This window comes from Piliocolobus tephrosceles, chromosome 1, assembly GCF_002776525.5.
Source record: "Piliocolobus tephrosceles isolate RC106 chromosome 1, ASM277652v3, whole genome shotgun sequence".
In the NCBI taxonomy this organism is placed as follows: Eukaryota; Metazoa; Chordata; class Mammalia; order Primates; family Cercopithecidae; genus Piliocolobus; species Piliocolobus tephrosceles.
The window spans coordinates 170,320,852-170,340,939 of NC_045434.1; the positions used below are offsets into that span (position 1 = coordinate 170,320,852).

Below are 20,088 nucleotides of genomic sequence, written 5' to 3' on the forward strand. Positions count from 1 at the left end.
TTTTTTTTTTTTTTTTTTTTTTTTTTTGAGACGGAGTCTCGCTTTGTCGCCCAGGCTGGAGTGCAGTGGCGCGATCTCGGCTCACTGCAAGCTCCGCCTCCAGGGTTTACGCCATTCTCCTGCCTCAGCCTCCCGAGTAGCTGGGACTACAGGCTCCCGCCATCTCGCCCGGCTAATTTTTTGTATTTTTTAGTAGAGACGGGGTTTCACCGTGCCAGCCAGGATGGTCTCGATCTCCTGACCTCGTGATCCACCCGTCTCGGCCTCCCAAAGTGCTGGGATTACAGGCTTGAGCCACCGCGCCCGGCCCAGGCTTTGTCTTAAAAAAAAAAAAGAAAGAAACAAAAATAAGGTTAAAACTTTTTATGTAATAATTACCCACTCAACATTTCTTCTGTGACTTGTTCATGCCTCTTGTCCACTTTTCCATTAGGATTTTAATTATTCTTATTAAATTATATGAGATTTTAAAAATCATTTTATTCTAGTCAATAAGCACAATACAAGACACATAATAGATGCTCCTTAAATATGCCTTGGGTTGGTCATGGTGGCTCATCCCTGTAATCCCAGCACTTTGGGAGGCCAAGGCGGGTGGATCACATGAGGTTGGGAGTTTGAGACCTGCCTGACCAACATGGAGAAACCCCATCTCTACTAAAAATGCAAAATTAGCTGGTCATGGTGGTGCATGCTTGTAATCCCAGCTACTCGGGAGGCTGAGGCAGGAGAATCGCTTGAACCTCGGAGGCAGAGGTTGCGGTGAGCTGAGATCACACCATTGCACTCCAGCCTGGGCAACAAGAGCGGAACTCCGTCTCAAAAAATAAAAAAAAAAAAAAAAGCCTGTAATCCCAGCACTTTGGGAGGCCGAGACGGGCGGATCACGAGGTCAGGAGATCAAGACCATCCTGGTTAACCCGGTGAAACCCCGTCTCTACTAAAAAATGCAAAAAAATAGCCGGGCGAGGTGGCAGGCGCCTGTAGTCCCAGCTACTTGGGAGGCTGAGGCAGGAGAATGGCGTAAACCTGGGAGGTGGAGCTTGCAGTGAGCTGAGATCCGGCCACCGCACTCCAGCCTGGGCGACAGAGCGAGACTCTGTCTCAAAAATAAATAAATAAATAAATAAAAATAAAAAATAAATAAAATAAATAAAAAATGCCTTGGGTTATTAGTTAATTGTCTTGGGGACTTTATAGGAACCAAAGCAGACTTTCTAAGAGATTGCTTCTTTTCTTTTCCTGCCCAGGACACAGCTGGGCAGGAGCGGTACCGGACCATCACGACAGCCTATTACCGTGGGGCCATGGGCTTCATTCTGATGTATGACATCACCAATGAAGAGTCTTTCAATGCTGTCCAAGACTGGTATGAGACTCATATTCATTCATTAATTTAGCAAACTGTTCATTAAAACCTAACATGTGCTAGGTCCTGTATTGTGTGCTAGGGAAGCCCAGATGACCCAGATGAATCAGACATGGTTCCTGGCCTCAGGAGTTCACAGATGAGAGGAGAAGACAGATCCATAAGCAGGAATGAAAATATCATGTGATAGGCCGAGTGCAGTGGCTCACGCCTGTAATCCTAGCACTTTGGGAGGCCGAGGTGGCCAGAGCACCTGAGGTCAGGAGTTTGAGACAAGCCTGGCCAACATGGTGAAACCCCGCCTCTACTAAAAATACAAAAATTAGCCGGGCATGGTGGCACATGCCTGTAATCCCAGCTACTCAGGAGGCTAAGGTAGGAGAATTGCTTGAACCTGGGAGGCGGAGGTTGCAGTGAGCTGAAATCATACCACTGCACTCCAGCCTGGGCAACAGAATGAGACTCTGTCTAAAAAGAAAAAAGAAAAGAAAATGTGTGCTTGGTGCAGTGATGAAGCGAGTCATCAGAGCCGTAGGAACCCAGCAGAGGGCTCTCTGACCCAGTTTAGGGAGTCAGAGAAGGTGCCCTGAAGTTGCTGACACATATGCTGCATTTTGTAAGATGAACAGGAGTTAGCTCGAGGGACAAATGAATAAGGATGTTCCAGAAAACGAGTACAGATGTGCAAAGGTGAGAAGGTAGGTGTGAGTGTTGAAGGGCACAGGTCACGAAGGGTTTTGTGTGCTGCTATAAGGAGTTTGGATTCTGTCCCATAGATGATGACATATGAATTAGAAACCAACAGGTTCAGATTTGTGTTTCAGGAAGATTACTGTAGCTCTAGTGGAGAGTGAATCTACATAGCACTTCTCTATAAAGTTTATCCCTGGGCTGAGCCGGGTGTCCAGGAGCACATACAGTCCAAGTTTATCAAGGCTCAATATACAATGGAAATCAGTACAGCACCCCAGAGTTGCAACCTCTGAGCAACTTATAGCTTTCCTCCAGGGGCACGATTCCCAGGAGAAGGGAGCGTGAGGGGAAGGACATGTGAGAGGGAGGGCCAGGACCCAGTGTCCCTGCTCAGATGAGGATGGGGGAAGGTGGAACATCTGTGCGGTGGCTGTCCTTCAGAATCAGAGAGGCCGAGCGGGCCAGGCACACAGCAGCAGGGCAGGCCAGTGCTGGGCTCGTCTCCTGCTCCCTTTTGCCCAATAGTGACCCTTTGAGGATTTCGCTTCTCCCAGGGAGCAGTTGTCATAATTGTGTGAAGCTGTGTTGGCTTCACATACACAGCTTGAGCTGAGAGTGACCTTGTGGGCTGCCTGCTGCACTCCCCTGTTCTGACCAGCAGTTCAGGGTGTCATCAGCATGTCTGTCATTCCTGGGGGTCCATGTTCTCCTTTTCTGCCTCTTGGTTATCCTCTTCTGCCTCTTGGTTATCCTCTTCTTCCTCCTTTCTGCCCCTTCCTTTTTAAATAACTCTTTCTTCCTTCTACCTTGGGTTTTTCTCCTCTCTTTCCTCTGTTCTCTTCCCCTTTCCTTTACTCTCTCCACTCATGATTTTCCTCCCTTCCTCCCCTCTCCCTGCTCCTCTTCTTCTCTCTCATCACATCTCCCCTGAAGTGTCTCCGCACTGCCCATTTCCCTGTTGGCCTTGACCCCCTTCCCTTCCTCCCTCAGTCTCTGTTCATTCTGCCTCAGAAACACAGTGACTTTAACACCTGGTGATGATTCCTCCAAGAATAACCTGAGTTTGTTGCTAATCTGGGAGCTGAGAGGAAATGGGGTGGGAGGAGGGAGGAGGGAGGAAGATGGAAGAAAGAGTAGCGCCAGGCGCGGTGGCTCACGCCTATAATCCCAGCACTTTGGGAGGCCGAGGCGGGCAGATCACGAGGTCAGGAGATCGAGACCATCCTGACTAACATGGTGAAAACCCGTCTCTACTAAAAATACAAAAAAGTAGCCAGGCGTGGTGGTGGGCGCCTGTAGTCCCAGCTACTCTGGAGGCTGAGGAAGGGGAGTGGTGTGAACCCAGGAGGCGGAGCTTGCAGTGAGCTGAGATCACGCCACTGCACTCCAGCCTGGGTGACAGAGCAAGACTCTGTCTCAAAAAAAAAAAAAAAGAGTAGCATGGGATATAAGGAGAGCTGGACCGAGTTACCTGTCTTGAGTCTGAAGATTGAGTGTCTGTCTCTCCCAAGCCCCGGCCTTTGAGTTTTGTCTGTGGGTAACTTGGTCTCAGCCTCACCCCTACCTGCCATCCAAGCCCCAGTGCCCAGAATGGGGCCTGGTTTCTTGTGGGCCCACAAGAAGTGGTGGTTGAGTGAATTCCATCCTTTGGGGGAATGGCTTCTCATCATAAATGAGAAGGTTGGTGGTAAGATCAGCTTTAAGAACAAGGTCAGTAATAGGTTCAGGTTGTAGTTAGGGTTGAGTTGGATTGTCAGTGTCAGGGTAGAGTCAGATTCAAGATCTGCTTCAGGACTAACTTATTCACTGGCTCGTTCATTTATCAAATGTTCACTGACACCTTCTCTGCTCTGCATTCTGTGCTGGGTATTGGCATCCCAAAGATGAATAAGCCAGTCTTTGCCTTCAGGGAGAGATAGAAATTCAGCCAAGTGTAACAGGTGCCATGGTAAATGTGCAGGAGACCAAAAGAGGAAGTAATCATTTCTACCTGATGGGGTCTTTGGGGAATGTTAGGCTCATCTCCACAAAAAGACGTCTCCATAATATAAGAGAGTCCTTTTTTATTTCCTCTTAAAACTTTGTTTTTAATTATAAAAGTAATACATGCTCACTTTCAAAAATGTGAAAAGTACAGAAATTTGAAAAGTTTTTTTTTTTGAGAAAGAGTCTCACTGTGTCACGCAGGCTGGAGTGTAGTGACGCCATCTTGGCTCACTGCAAGCTCTGCCTCCCAGGTTCACGCCATTCTCCTGCCTCAGCCTCCTGAGTAGCTGGGACTACAAACACCCGCCACCATGCCCGGCTAATTTTTTTTTTAATTTTTAGTGGAGACGGGGTTTCACCATGTTAGCCAGGATGGTCTCAATCTCCTGACCTCGTGATCCACCCACCTCTGCCTCCCAAAGTGCTGGGATTACAGGTGTGAGCCACCACGCCTGGCCGAAAAGTATTTTTTAAAAGTCTTATAATCATCTTATGTGAAGGTAACTACTGCTGACATTTTGGTTTCTGCAAATAATCATAATCCAAGGCTTCAGGGAAGGTTTGTGAATCACATAGGAGAAGGTGGAGGCTAAGTGGATCTAGGGGAAGCTTGAAGAGGCTCCCCTCAAGATGTTGTGGGATCAGCACTGGGCCCTGGAGGATGAGTTAGTTGTGGGGAAGGAATTCCCAGTGTAGGCAAAGGCACAAGCCATGGAAGAGTTTTTGGGGAATGAGTGAAAAGGTTGGGAGGTAGGAGAATGAGTAATGAGACTGGAGAGGCACAGCATGAATGATCTTGAACTGAGGAATCTGGACTTGATCACATAGCTAGCTGGGGGCCAGAGAAGGCTTTTTTAAGAAAGGAAACGTTGTGATCAAATACCTGTTTTAGAAAGAACTCTCTGCCCAGTGAGGAGAGGGATGGCCAGATATGGTAGAGGTGGACTTCAAAGAGATGGATGAGGTTTGCAGCTAGGGCTTAGGAGTCAGCATCTGTGACAGTCAGCAGGGACAGGTATCTGTCTGTCCTCAGCTGAATTAATTGGCAGTAACTTGGGTGTTGCTAGTCCTGTCGTAGAGAAACCATTTCTTCACACTTTGCAGTTTTCTTTTTGTCATAGGAGGGTATGTGTCTTGGTCAGTTTGGGCTGCTACAACAAAAATGCTATAGACTTGGTGGCTTAAATGACAGACATTTCTTTCTCACAGTTCTGGAGCTAGGAAGTCCAAGATCAAGGCTTCAGCAGCTCCAGTATCCGGAGACAGCCAGCTTCTTGTCGTATCCTCCCATGGCCAAGAGAGAAAGAGGGCTCTAGCCTCTTTCTCTTCCTGTATGGACACATTATGAGGACTCCAGCCTCATTGACATAATTACATCCCAAAGACTCCACATCCAAATACCATTACATTGGGGATTAGGCTTCAACATGTAAATCTGGAGGTAGGGACACAGATATTCAGTCTAGAGGAATATGATTAACATATCTCTTTCTGTCTCATTTTAGGGCTACTCAGATCAAGACCTACTCCTGGGACAATGCACAAGTTATTCTGGTGGGGAACAAGTGTGACATGGAGGAAGAGAGGGTTGTTCCCACTGAGAAGGGCCGGCTCCTCGCAGAGCAGCTTGGTATGTACATGACACGTGTGTGCAAGTGTGCAGGTGTACATGTGCTCATGAGAGTGGGGTAAACAGGGCACGAGTGTGTTTGTATTTATGACATTAGTGTTGTGGTTGTGAATTATGTACCTATGTGATCTGTGTGTGTTGTTTTATATTTGTATGATGTACATATGGGCTTTGTGCTGTGAGTTTTAGATAATTCATCATTTTTGATATGTATATATTTTGTTATATGGAATATGTAAATACATTTTAAATTTATAAACTCTTTTTTTTACCAGTTCCTTCCACAAAGGACTTGAGATGTCTTATAAAAATTGTCACAGTACAATAAAAATAAATAAGTGAGAAAATTGGAGCAAAGGGAAAGCAAGGGTGAGGGGAAAATAAGAGGAAGCTAGGGTAAGTATTAAGTTCTTGGACACCTGCAAGAGTTGGGCCAAAATGTTGCCTTTGAGCTTCCTAGCAACCATTGCCAAGAGGGAAACATAATCGGTTACATGGTTTAGAGTGTCCTAGTATAAAAACAAACCCGTTATTCCAGAGAAGCGCTCCTCTTCATCATCAACTGTAGAGCAGACTCTGTATGCTGAATGTGACCATGTCCTGAATATCAAACATCCTTCCAGCACTGAGTATTTATATGGTGTTCTTACAGTTTATCTCAATGCAAATTCATGCTTCTCACCAAAACACAATTCACAACAAAAAAACTGCATGAAGGAACAAAATTATGTGGTTTGAGTATGTAGCTCATCGATGTCCTGACTTTTTCCAAGGTTAAAATATTTTGATCCTCATGCTCCTTTGAGGCCTAGGTTCCCAGACCTGTCTCAGTGGCCCCAAAGCAGAACTCTACCTACCTTTGCTTTTATTTTATGTATTGGGGTCCGGGGTAAGGTTGCCTTACAAAAAGAGTTCCATGCCTGTAGATTTGAAAGTTTGAAATCTCCCTCTAGAATAGATGTACTGCTTAGCTTTTAGCCAGTCTCCCTAAGTATATCTCATGTCCTAAGTGTTGTAAGTATTGAGGAGTGGAGAGTTTAAAGTCTCTGATAGTTTCTGAAGAACAGATATGTGGGCTTATAGGTGGGTAATCTGTATAAAATACAAGTGTGAATTGTGTGTTTTATATATTTGTATTATGTGTATTATGAGTATGTGTGTATGTGTGTGTCGTATACTTTCTTCTCCCCAAGGTGGCCTGTGAACTGTAGCAAACTATAAGCGCTTAATAAACAGGGAGGTTGGGTCATCTTGGGCCTTACTGTTTCTACACTATCGCAGAGGTTCTCGGAGTCCAGAAAGTGCCTCCATGTGGTCCATAGAACAATAAGCAAGTGATGAAGCCCACACCTAAGAACTTCAGACGATCCCTTTAGGCTTTCAACCTACAGTCTCCCTGGAGGCTCCCAGCGTTCTCCCTGGACTGACTATATTTCATCTGCTTGGAATGCTCTCTTCTACTCCCCATCTTCTACCCTCATCCAGCTGGTGAGCCCCCACTCAGCTTTCAAAACAGCTCGCACCTCACATCTTCTATGAAACCTTTCCTAGCCCCTGGCCAGAGCTCTTTATTTGTTCCCTCACTTAATGCACCCCACACATAGAAGAGTCACAGTACCCATCATACTTGGATGCACTTATTTACTTGTCTGTCTCCCGAAAGTTCCTTGCAGACAGGAAATGAATCTTGTTTGTCTTTGTGCCTACTGTGCCTAGCATACGGCGAGACACGGAGGATGCAAAAATATGTTTTGATTAAGTTTATGATGTTAAGTATTTGGGTTCTTTATTTTATTGTCCAGTGAAGACTTCCTGCATGCCTACTCTGTTCTAGGCCCTAAGCTGTGAAATAGGCAACATTCCCTGGTCTGAAGAAGCTCGATCCAGTGAGAGAGCCCACAGTAACAATCATAGTCCAAGTGGTCAGGGCTGTGACAGGGGGATGTTGGGGAACATAGAGGAGGAACCTGATTCTCCTGGGGTCAGAGAACATGATGCCCAAGCGGAGTCTTGAAGATAAGTAGGACCAGTCAAGTGAAGAGGAGAGTTAAGGGCATTCCAGGCAGGAGCATAACCCTGAGGCAAGGAACGGCCTTGTGGGTCAGGGAACCATAAATCACCGGATGGTGTGGGTCTGGAGTAGTGTTGCCCAGAGAGGGGACTCATGCCACTGGAATTGTGCAGGATGATTTTCTGTATTAATTTTCTAATACATATTTGGATATGTATTAGAAAAAAATATACCAGCTTGCCAAGCCCTTCTTACTAAGATTTTTTTTTTTTTTTTTTGAGATGGAGTTTCACTCTTGTCGCCCAGGTTGGAGTGCAGTGGGGCGATCTCAGCTCACTGCAATCTCTGCCTCCAGGGTTCAAGCGATTCTCCTGCCTCAGCCTCCCGAGTAGCTGGGATTACAGGCACTCACCATCATGCCTGGCTAATTTTTTGTATTTTCAGTAAGACAGGGTTTCATCATGTTGGCCAGGCTGGTCTCGGACTCCTGACTTCAGATGATCCACCCACCTGGGCCTCCTAAAGTGCTGGGATTATAGGCATGAGCTACCGCACATGGCCATTCTAAGATTTTTTTAAAGGTGAATTGGTTAAACACTTATTAGGTGCTTACCTTGTGTCAGGCACTATTTATTCTAAGTGTTTTAAAGTATTACGCATCTAATTTAATCCCCCTAAAACCCTCCAAGATATGTTCTTTCCTTATCTCCACATTTTGTGTGTGTGTGTGTATGTGTGTGTGTGTGTGTGTCTGTGTGTGTTTAACAGATGAGAAAAGTGAGGCACAGAGAAGTTGAGTAACTTGCCAAAGTCACACAGCTAGTAAGAGCATAGAACCAGTATTTCAACCCACACGGTAGTCTGGCTCCCAGAGCCTGTGCTCCTAACCAGTTAACTTCACTACACAGCAAATGTGGTAATCCTAGCTAATATATGTTTAACAAGGCACTATGTGAAATGTTTAGCATTAATTATCTCATTTAAGTCTTTTTATAAACCTTCAAGGTAGGTACTATAGAGCATGTCCAAAAATGAGGTTCAGAGAGGTTAAATAACTTGCTCAAGCTTATACCATTAGCAAGTAGTGGAGTCGTATAAACGTATCAAATGTATTTAGGAACACAGATAGAACACGTGAGATTAAATCTTAGTGCAGTGTTTTTAGGAAGGCACCTGAAGAAGACCTTAATTAATTGGTTAGGTTTGGGCAGGTCAGGGTAACCCATCTCTGCCCAACTCAACTCCCTGAGCTTTCTGCTATTGATCACCAGAACTTGCCTATTTACACATTTATGTCTCCTCCTAGGCTTCTACTGCATGGATTGTGTCTGATTTGTTTCATTATCCTAAGGACCCAGCATAGGGTAGATATTCATTAATACATTTTACTTATTCAGTGAAAAACATTTATTGAGCATGCTTAGCCAAGTGCTGCCCTGGCACTTAAGATATAATGAATGATGAACAAACAGCTGCAATCCTTACTGTCATGAAACTAATGGGGAAAGAGACATTAAACAAATACTTATACAAATATTAATTAAAAATTGTGTAAATAAATGGGTAAACTGTATGGTATATGAATTATGGCTCAATACAGTTGTTAAAATTGTGATATGTTCTACTTGAGTTAGGACTCTTGTTATTGCAAGTGATAAAATCACAAATCAAACTAGCTTTAATAAAAAAAAATAGAACTGGCTGGGCACAGTGGCTCATGCCTCTAATCCTAGCACTTTGGGAGGCTGAGGTGGGCGGATCACTTGAGGTCAGCCTGGTTTGAAACCAGTCTGGTCAACACGGTGAAACCCCGTCTCTACTAAAAATACAAAAATTAGCTGAGCATGTAATCCCAGCTACTCGGGAGGCTGAAGCAGGAGAATTGCTTGAACCCAGGAGGTGGAAGTTACAGTGAACTGAGATCACCCCACTGCACTCCAGCCCGGGTGACAGAGCAAGACTCCATCTCAAAAAAGGAAAAAAAAAAGAGAGAATGTATGAGCTCCTGTAACTGGGAAGTCCATGAGACCCAGGGTTCAATTACACTCTCCATTTCTCAGCTTTACTTATCCCCTCAGCCTCCTTCTATAGCCAGACTCTCTGCATGGGGAGTTAGAAGGATGATGGCAGATTCATGGCTTCCCAATTCCTGTGAAAAGAGCCCTTCTCTCTCCCAACCACTATGTATCAATAGCAGGGAATATTATGATTGGTCACCTGTGAGTCATGTGCCCATCCCAGTGGCTGCGGGAGGCAAGTATGGCAACATAGTCCCAATATAACTGTTTAAAATGGTGGTTTCCTAAAGGAGGGAATGAAGGGGGCAGATAGAAGTTAACGTAAGTCCACCACAAGTGCTATGAAAAAAGTGCAAGAGAGAAACCTAATTTTAGGCTGGAGAGTTAAGGTTTTCTGAGAAAGTAACACTTAAGGTGAGAACAAAAGGATGAGAAAAAGCTAGCCAGGCAAAGAGTAGAGTGTGGGGAGGGGCATGTTCCACATCAAGAATAGTCCCAATGTGGGTTAAAGCGTGAAATATTCATGAAATTGAAAGAAGGCCATGGCACAGGGACTAAATAATCAAGGGAGAGTAGCATGAGATGAGGATGGACAGATGGGCAGGGATCAGAAGGTACAGAATCTTGTAGACTATGTTAAGAATTTTGCCAGGATATGATCAGATCTGGGAACAGTGATGGGGGATGCTCAGCCTCACCTAGTGCCTACCCCTCTGCTGTCTCAGGTATTAAGTCAGTTTCAGTGGTGTCTTTGCCAGTGCAGTAATGCCATTCTCTGCTTTATGGGATCCCTCCTCAGGATTCCCTTTCTTGTAGCTTTTCTCAGCTCACTCAGTCAAGACTATTGATATGGCTAACGATTCGCGTTTATTAAAGCTGTGAGGTCGGGCTTGGTGGCTCACGCCTGTAATCCCAGCACTTTGGGAGGCTGAGGCGGGTGGATCACCTGAGGTCTGGAGTTTGAGACCAGCCTGACCAACATGGAGAAACCTCATCTCTACTAAAAATATAAAAGTTAGCCAGGCGTGGTGGTGCATGCCTGTAATACCAGCTACTCGGGAGGCTGAGGCAGGAGAATCGCTTGAACCCGGGAGCAGAGGTTGCGGTGAGCAGAGATTGCACCATTGCACTCCAGCCTGGGTAACAAGAGCAAAACTCCGTTTAAAAAAAGAAAAAAAAGGCCGGGCGCGGTGGCTCAAGCCTGTAATCCCAGCACTTTGGGAGGCCGAGACGGGCGGATCACAAGGTCAGGAGATCGAGACCATCCTGGCTAACACGGTGAAACCCCGTCTCTACTAAAAAATACAAAAAGCTAGCCGGGCGAGGTGGCGGGCGCCTGTAGTCCCAGCTACTCGGGAGGCTGAGGCAGGAGAATGGGAGGCTGAGGCAGGAGAATGGCGTAAACCCAGGAGGCGGAGCTTGCAATGAGCTGAGATCGCGCCACTGCACCCCAGCCTGGGGACAGAGCGAGACTCCGTCTCAAAAGAAAAAAAAAAAAAAAAAAAAAAACAGAAAGAAAAAAAAATGCTATATGTGGTCGGCCTTCCATATCCTCAAAGTTCCTGGGACTTGGTTGAGATCATATAGATGATGAGGCAGGTGGGTGTTTAGAAGAGTAGAGGAGTTTTAGGGACTTTTATTTCAGGAAGCATGACCTTCTAGGGTTCTGCCTCCACGTGCCCCTCGGAAAGGGGCTTCTTGTCCTTTTCCTGGATCTGACTGGAGATCCGGCCAGAACCCAGGGAGGCTAGTAAAAGGGAAATGTGCTTCTGCCTACAAAGGAAGGAGAGACCATCCACAATATAGTTTTTTGTTTTGTTTTATTTTGTTTTGAGACAAGGTCTTGCTCTGTCATCCAGGCTGGAGTGCAGTGACACAATCTTGGCTCACTGCAACCCTCACCTACTGGACTCAAGCAATCTTCCTGCCTCAGCCTCCTGATCCCAAATAGCTGGGATTATAGGCATGCACCACCATGCCCAGCTAACTTTTATGTTTTTTGTTTGTTTGCTTGCTTTTTTGGTAGGGACGGGGTTTCACTGTGTTGCCCAGGCTGGTCTCAAACTCCTAGGCTCAAGTGATCTGCCAGCTTTGGTCTCCCAAAGTGCTGGGATTACAGGCATGAGCCACCATGCCCAGCCTAAAATGTAATTTTGAAACACACACATACCATCATAGTGTAGTGGGAAAAGCATGCCCAGACTAGGAGTTAGGAGATTCAGAGTTTTATCCTGCTTCTGCTACTACTTTACTATGCGACTTTGAGCATTGCATTTGCTGTCTCTGGGTCTCAGTTTACCTATCTGTAAAACGTACAGTTTGGATTTGTTGCGTAGGAAGATCTGTTTGGCCCTATCCCACTTTGATTCTGTGATTTCAAGTTACCCAATTCCCCATTCATCACTCAGACCCCACAGACCCTCATACACTTACTTGTTTATTTTAGGTGCTCAATAAATGTGTGTGTGTGTGTTTTCTAGATTGAGATCAACTATAGGAACCTTTCATCTTGAGTCTGTTTGCAGAGAAAGAAAGGCCTGGTTGGCATTGACGATAACTAACAGTGACTCAAAATTCACAATATGCTTTCACGAAAATCCTCTTGTGATCTTTGCTGTCACTCCTAGCATGGAAAGCTGCATTATCATACTATAGTAATACAGTATCTGTATTGCTGTATAGTATATAGTATATTATCATCAGTACAGTAAATCAGTGATTTTCTTGATGAAGAAGCTGAGTCCAGACCTACTTGCATTTTCTTGCACACAATGAGCTGTGCCACACTTCTGTGTCTTTATTTTCCCACTCTAAGGTTATGTAACTTTTCTAAGCTATATAAGTATTAGGTGGCAGGCCCCGTACTCAAACTCAGACTTTGGACTCAAAATCCTAATGTCACGTCATCCAGTGGTGTTTCTCCAAAAGCCTGTCATAGTTGCTCTTCACATTTCCACCCTCAGTCACAAAGTTGGTGAGGTTACTTTAGATTGTGCTGTGGTAACACACAACCTGAGCCAGGAGCTTAGATAATAAGGGTTTCTTTGTCACTCATTCCATACCAACTACACGTCAGCTGCAACTCTGTTCCATGCATTTTCTTACTCTGGGGTCCGTTTGGGATGGCTAAACCACACAAAGCCTTTTAAAGCTTCTTTGGGACTTGGATCACATCACTTCTGCCCACATCCATTGGCCAAAGTAAGTCACATCATCAAACTTGATGTCGATGGAGTGGGGAGACGTATTCTTCCCACAAGGAGGCACTGCAAGCTAGTGGTAATGTGGAGGTATAAAATCTGTTTCAGGGAAGGCAGTTCACAGTCACTGAACACATCGTGGACTCTGAGGGCACAGAGGTGAGTGGGTTCCCTTCCCTCAGGATACACACTGACTAGGGAAACAAAATTGGAAACAGATAATTATAACCTTCTTTGGGTCGATGGCTATGCCAGTCCTCAGCCTGTTTGCTACTATTCTTCACCCTCTCCTGTATTTTTTCCTGCAACCTTTTCTGAGGGGTTGACCTTTGCCGGCTGTGTTTCCCAGGCTCCTGTGATAGTAGCTTCTGGCTGGGACTAGCCAAGGGAAGATATTGGCAGGTGATTGGAGATGCAGAAAAGGGAGAAATCCAGGTATTTTCCCCCTGCCTCGGCTGGTCCCCCAGCAGGGGCTGCTTCTCTACTGTGACTCCTGCTCTCATGGTTCCAGCTTCTTTCAGCTCTAATACTAGTATTTTTTGCTTTTGACAATCTCTGGGTTTCCTCAGTATTCTGTTTAGCTTCTTAGTTCTTCCATCACCTATATAAGCAATTCCTTCTGGTTTAAAGAATAGTTCCCATTTTTTTCTGGTTGGAATCTGACTGAAACAATCACACAAAGTGCCATGAGAGTGCAGGGGAGAGAGACATTGTATGTTCTGAGTGGTAGAGGTGTTGTGGGGAAGAAAAAGTGAAGCTTCTCTGGGATCAGTAATTCCACAGGTGAGTAATGAAGATGATTAGGAGTAGGAGCTAGAGATTAATAACATGAGCAATGGCACAAAATGAGGAAGCGCTGATGTTTCTGGAGCATAGTGTGAGCCACGAAGATGAAGCTGGGGAAGTAGCGACCAGGCCATTGCCAGGTCTTGGGTGTTCAGCCAGTGAGGCTGGATACTGAATTGATCAGACCTCTTTCAATTCCAGTGACACAAATCCAAGTCAAAATAGCTCAAGTTACAGGGACAAGTGAATAGCTGAAGCAAAATGGAAGAGAAGGTTCATCCAAGGTGGCGGATGGATTGTCCACATGACACTCAAAGTTCCTGAGAATGAAAACAAGCCTTGAGTAGAAAGTAAGACAGTGAGTCCCGCTGAGCCCAAATCATCAGTGACCAGAGGATGTGAGTTGAAGGTTGATAAATGACAGAGATGAGGCCGTGTCATAGCAGGATGGAGAAGGGATTTGAACTGTGGAGGAGACATGTTCTGGAGTAGTGTTGGGATGAGGAGAGGTAAGTTTAGCTGGTTGCAAGTTTCTGAATAGAATTCTGAGGTCATATTCAGAAACAGGCAGTGTGGATGCAGTCTATGGGTCCGTGACAGCTGCCTTTGGACACAACTGATAAACATCATTTTTGAGGGGTGGGGGAACATCTCAGATTCAGTTAAGAACTGAGCCCCATTAAAGACAGCAGAAATGTCATTGTTTTGAAGCCAATTAGGAGGAGAAAAGGACTGGGGGCTAGTCTGGGTAATTGGTTGTCATTTTCCTGGCCTCACTAGATTCTCAGCTCCTAAGAGTCCTTATTAATGAACCTGAGGAAAAGGTTACCATATGGACCTACTAATGAAGAATATTTCAGGAATCTGACAGTAATTGGGTGGGGTGCATTTGGGGTTATTCTGCTAAGCAAAAGAGGCCCTTGAGCTGGCTAGACCCATGAGTTGGTAACTTGAGTCAGAGTTCTCACACTCCGGGTACCTTTGAGATGACAGTAAAGACATCTCCACGGCATGACACAAGAGCTCCCCCTGTTTGGCCCCCTATTGACTCATCTCTCACCACTTAGGATTTTCTGCTGTAAGGATAACAAACTGCTATGGCCCTTTTGGCATAGACCAAGGCTGATTTTGCCGCCTTATCTGTGCTGTATTCATGCTGTCTCCCCTGCCTGTTGTGCTATGCTAGACATGCCTGTGCTCACACATACACTCACAGTGACGTGTCTTTGTCTAGCTGATATCTGCTTAAGCATCAGCTTCTCCAAGAAACCTTCCCTGGTCTCCAGGCTTGGTTAGATGCTTTCTCTGTGCCCTGACAATCTACCCTGGCTTCCCTCCATTCCAACACTTATTACCCTGTAATATTGTCAGTGTGTCTATCTTCCACACAGACTAGGGGCTCCTCAAAGGTAGGGGCTGGGTCTGATTCACCTCACTGTCCCCCAGGGTCTACCATGCTCATTGAGCTGAGCTTTCATGACCCACACTATCCGTATCCCCTCAACCACACCCTCCTTGCTCATTCCCACCTCCTTAATTCAACGATTCATTCCACCAACATTCACTAAGCACCTACTCTTCCAGGTGGTGCTGGGACTCAGAATGACACAGTTCCTGTTTGGGGAAGCTCCCTGTCTATATGGGCTTCTGCCATGCAGTGTAAAAAGTGCTATGGCAGGAGGAAGCACAGAGGAGAATGAAGATACCATATGTAAGCTGAGTCCTGAAGAATGAGAAGAAGTTAGGTGAAGAGTTTTGCTTAATTCTTTTTCATGTAATTTATTTGTGTATTCATTTATTTATTTATGGTCTCGAACATCTGACCTCAAGCAATCTTCCTGCCTTGGCACCCCCAAAGCACTGGGATTCCAGGCTTAAGCCACCGGCACCTAGCCAGTTTGCTCAGTTTTGACCTTTTCTTTTGAGACAGAGTCTCACTCTGTCCCCCAGGCAGGAGTGCAGTGGCACAATCTCAGCTCACTGCAACGTCCCCCTCCCAGGTTCAAGTGATTCTTCTGCCTCAGCCTCCCGAGTAGCTAGGATTACAGGTGTGTGCCACCACACCTGGCTAATTTTTGTATTTTTAGGGGTTTCACTATGTTGTCCAGGCTGGTGTCTAACTCCTGACCTCAGGTGATCCACCCACCTCAGCCTCTCAAACTGCAGGGATTACAGGCGTGAGCCACCGCACCCGGCCTGAGTGCTGATTTTAAAGGCTCACATCCTCGCTAACTTCAAGAAGCTTCCTCCTCCTCTCCTTCCCTGCCAGCCTCTCCCTCTCCTGCATCCCTGTATGACCTCTGATTTCCTTTACCTGGGTTGGAATGTTACAGCTTGTTCTGTTGCTGTTCCAACTGAGAGTGAGACAAGGAGGCATAAGGGATAGACCTCTGGCCCATCTCTGAGTCTCAGTTTTCCTGTCTGCAAATTACAAGTGATAACCTTTACCTTGCCCCACCCCACTCACATGATTGCTTTTGTATTTGTGAACTGTTAATGTGAACCGCAGATGTGAGAGACTGATGCCTTTATTAGTATGTCTTTTCTACGACTATAATTGATCTCCCTGTATCTGTATCTCTAACACTCAACACAAGACATGACACAAGGTCAATGTTCAATAAAGACTTGGTGGGCCAGGCACTGTGGCTCATGCCTGTAATCCCAGCACTTTGGGAGACCGAGGCAGGCAGATCACCTGAGGATGGGAGTTCCAGACTAGCCTGACCAATATGGTGAAACCTCATCTCTACTAAAAATACAATAGCCGGGCATGGTGGGCACCTGTAATCCCAGCTACTCAGGAGGCTGAGCCAGGAGAATCGCTTGAACCTGGGAGACAGAGGTTGCAGTGAGCTGAGATTATGGCACTGCACTCCCACCTGGGTGACAGAGCAAGACTCCATCTCTCTAAATAAATAAATAAATAAATAATAAATGATTAAAAAAAAAAAAAAAAAAGACCTGGCTTATTGATTGACCCTAAGTGATGAAGACAAAGAGATTTCCCCAAGGCCCTGGGAGACAGTAGAGAGGTTCAAGGAAGCTGGGAGTAAGGTGGGCCGGGAACATATAGGAAAGAGAATTGCCATGTATTCGCGTGCCAATCACGTCATATACTTTCATGGATTTAATTTTCATTACTATCCTATGGGGTAGGTAGTATTCGCCTCATTCTACAGATGAGGAAACAGAGACTGGGAGCAATTAGGCAACTTGCCCAAGATCACGCAGCTAGTAGCTGCCCTCTGTACAGTGTGGCATGTCCTCCCCTCAGTGCCACTTCCTCACAAGAGATTTGTACCCCTGGCCTTGAACTGTGTCCTCATCTTCATCTGAGCTGAAAACCTATTTACTTATTTACCTGTCTGCCTCTTTCCTAAATAAACGATACATTCCCCGCACTCCCCAAACACTGCCACTTGTGATAAGGCAGTCAAAGACTGGGTAGTCAATTTTTGTGATGTTCATTAAGGAAAAACAATATGCTTGAGGGTCTCTGAAGCTGACTGGGTTTCTATGGCCTGAGGATAATGAGCCAGCAGCTGCCTCCTTCATCACATGTCCACAATTAGCAGGCACTTCTGCCGCTTGTCTTTCTCAGGTCAGGAAATGGGCCACGGGAGAGGCTGTCAGCTGGAGGGGCGGGCTGGCAGGAAAGGCGTGTGCCTTCCAGCCAGAAGGCTGGGAAAAGAGGGGCTTTGTTTATACCTGGTCTGCTTCAGCCCTCTCTGTGGATGGTGGAATAATAGGGAGAAAGAGGGAGGGGAAAGAGATCCCTCCTTTGTTAGAGAAGATGATAAAAGAGGGAGAAAGAGATGGAGAGGAGGTGGGAGGAATAAGTTGAAAGAACAGAAAGAAACTGTCTTTATAACAGGCCACTTTTTTACAGCAATGTATTCATCATCTCACTCCTCCCACCTGTTCTTGGTAGGAAGCCACTGTTGTTTTCCTTATCTGACAACAAGGAGTCTGAGAATTAGAGAGGTTAAGTGAGCAGAGAGGTGAAGTGACTTGCCCAGACTCAGATACTGTTAGTCGGATTAAAGCAGAGGAGGTCAAAGACAGTTGTAAAGGAAGAAAAAGGTATAATCAGGAAAAAAAAAAAAAAAAAGCCAAGTGAAAGAGAAAAGGGGGAAGAAATGAGAGGCAGAGCTGTGTGTGGACTTTGCAGACAGCCAAACCCAGGTCTAAACCCAGTTTCCGCTGATACAGCCACATGACTGTGTGAGTTATGCTGTCTGTCATATTCTCATTTATAAATTGGAGATGATGTTATTTACCCAACTGGTTATTGTGAGGATTAAAGATGATATCAGTAAAGCTCCTGGCATAGTGTCTGGCATATAGTAGTTGCCCCAAAGATATTAGGAATCCCAAGGAGAAAGTGCAAGGGACACAGGGGAAAGGCTCCGAAAGAAGGGAAAGAGGAAGGCAGACAGACGAGAAGTGGGAGAGGGCCAGGGACTGATGGAGAGGGCCACTTTTGCTTCTAAGGGCTGCCACCAAGTTGACCAAGATTCCTCGGGTAGAAAGCAGCCTTTTTGAATCAGGAGGGCCTTTGCTGTATCTCTTGGGACAACCAAGTTCTGTTCATCACAGAAAGTGTCGCTAAGGGTCTCAAGATACAAAATAGACAAGAACGTTGCACACCTCAGATGTAGTTTTCCCTGGGCCTTTTGTTGGGTTTGTGGAGGGAGGGTGAGATCTGTCGGATCATTTCAGTGGAATTCAGGGAGGGGGAACCCCACTAAGGGGAAATAAACCAGTGTGGCTATGGGTGGAAGGGCAAAGAAGACTTATTCAGTGTGAATCTTGAGGTGCCTCCTAGAGCCCAGACTGGAGCTGGCCAGCCTAGGGGGAATGAGAGGCAGGGGAAAGAGGAGGAAAATCCCTGCAAAAAAGTCCAAAACTGGGGCTTCTCATACTGGTGCTTTTCCTTATCTTGGGCAAGCTAGCTTACTTCTGTAAGCCAGTGTTTGCATTAGTGAAGTGGAGAGGATCTGACTGACACTTCTTCCCCACGGGCAACTTGAAGATCAAATAAAATAATCTATGTGATAAGTGCTTTGGAAACTGTGAAGTGCTGTGGACACACATTTATGCATTTGTTCTGTCAGCAAACACTAATGATCCCCTTTGTGTCAGGCACAGGGCTATACATTTCACATACATTGTCCTGCCTGATCCTTGAAATAACTCTATGAGGTAGGTAAAATTATCCCTTTTTTTTTACAAACTAGGAAATTGATTTGTAAAGAGAATAAGTGACTTAGCCTGGAATTAAACAGCTGGGCAGTGGTATAGCTAGGATCATTCTGACTGAAAGACCAGTGCAGGAAACTCCTGCCCTGTGCCGTCTCCTTGGAGCAGAATCCCGTGTCCATGGAATTGGGCCTCTTTGCTTCACTCCTGAGCACTGGAAATATTAATCCAGAGTGCTTGGGCTGAGGGCACAGAAGGGTTCCAGCAGAAGGGATGGGAAAAGGCCTTATCTGTATCTCTCCTCTTTCCAGGGTTTGATTTCTTTGAAGCCAGCGCGAAGGAGAACATCAGTGTAAGGCAGGCCTTCGAGCGCCTGGTGGATGCCATTTGCGACAAGATGTCTGATTCGCTGGACACAGACCCCTCGATGCTGGGCTCCTCTAAGAACACGCGTCTCTCGGACACCCCACCGCTGCTGCAGCAGAACTGCTCATGCTAGGCAAGGCCCACCTTCCTGACCTCCCCTCGTTGTGGCCCCACACCCAGTATGCTTCTCCCTGTTACACACTGTCCACTCTCAGCCCCGACCAACATGAGCTGCTGCTATTCTTTGCCTGCCCCCCGGGGTTCTCTGCAGATGTTCCCAGTAATAGATACTCAGCACTAGACTAACAGAACAGGTCACTACATGGGTGGAGATTCACTTTACAAAAGAAGACTCTGTTTTATGAAGGGGATTCACTACAGGGACTTAAAAGCAGTCTCTTCTCTGCCTTTAAAACGAGAGTTCCTCCATTTACCAAAATTTGACACACCCACATTCTTCAGGGGCATGCCAATTGCGTAAAGTGAGGCTCGCCTGCATAGCTAATCCTATTAAAGACAACTTCCCAAAGCACAACGTGCTTGTTTCCTGTCGGGCTCCCTGTGGGGCTTTCTCTCACTACAAGTCAAGCTTGGGTTCTCAAAGCCCTGTGCCTGTTACCACGGATGCCCACAGGGCCTGGGCAGTTGCTGTGGTGACAGGCAGAGCTAATCTTCAGAGAGCTCAGACTCTCTAATGATGCTGAAGGAGCAAAGGCTGAGTCAGAAACACACTTAAGAGAAAATGATTATCCTCTACAGAATGTCAGAGGTTCCTGCTATAGGAAAGAGCAGGCACGTATGCTCAAGAAAGACAAACAGAGAAA

At 45.9% G+C, this 20,088-nt stretch overlaps 1 protein-coding gene across 1 annotated transcript in view; it reads left to right on the top strand.

The window, feature by feature from the left end:
* RAB3B (RAB3B, member RAS oncogene family) overlaps window positions 1–19,476 on the top strand; it is a 72,213-nt gene extending 52,737 nt beyond the window's left edge. Inside the window, exons 3-5 of the mRNA XM_023188718.1 lie at window positions 1,251–1,369; window positions 5,554–5,678; window positions 19,210–19,476. Coding sequence (XP_023044486.1) covers window positions 1,251–1,369; window positions 5,554–5,678; window positions 19,210–19,397 — 432 coding nt within the window. The 3' untranslated portion in view covers window positions 19,398–19,476. The remainder of the gene's footprint in view (window positions 1–1,250; window positions 1,370–5,553; window positions 5,679–19,209) is intronic.
* The last annotated feature ends 612 nt before the right edge of the window (window positions 19,477–20,088 follow it).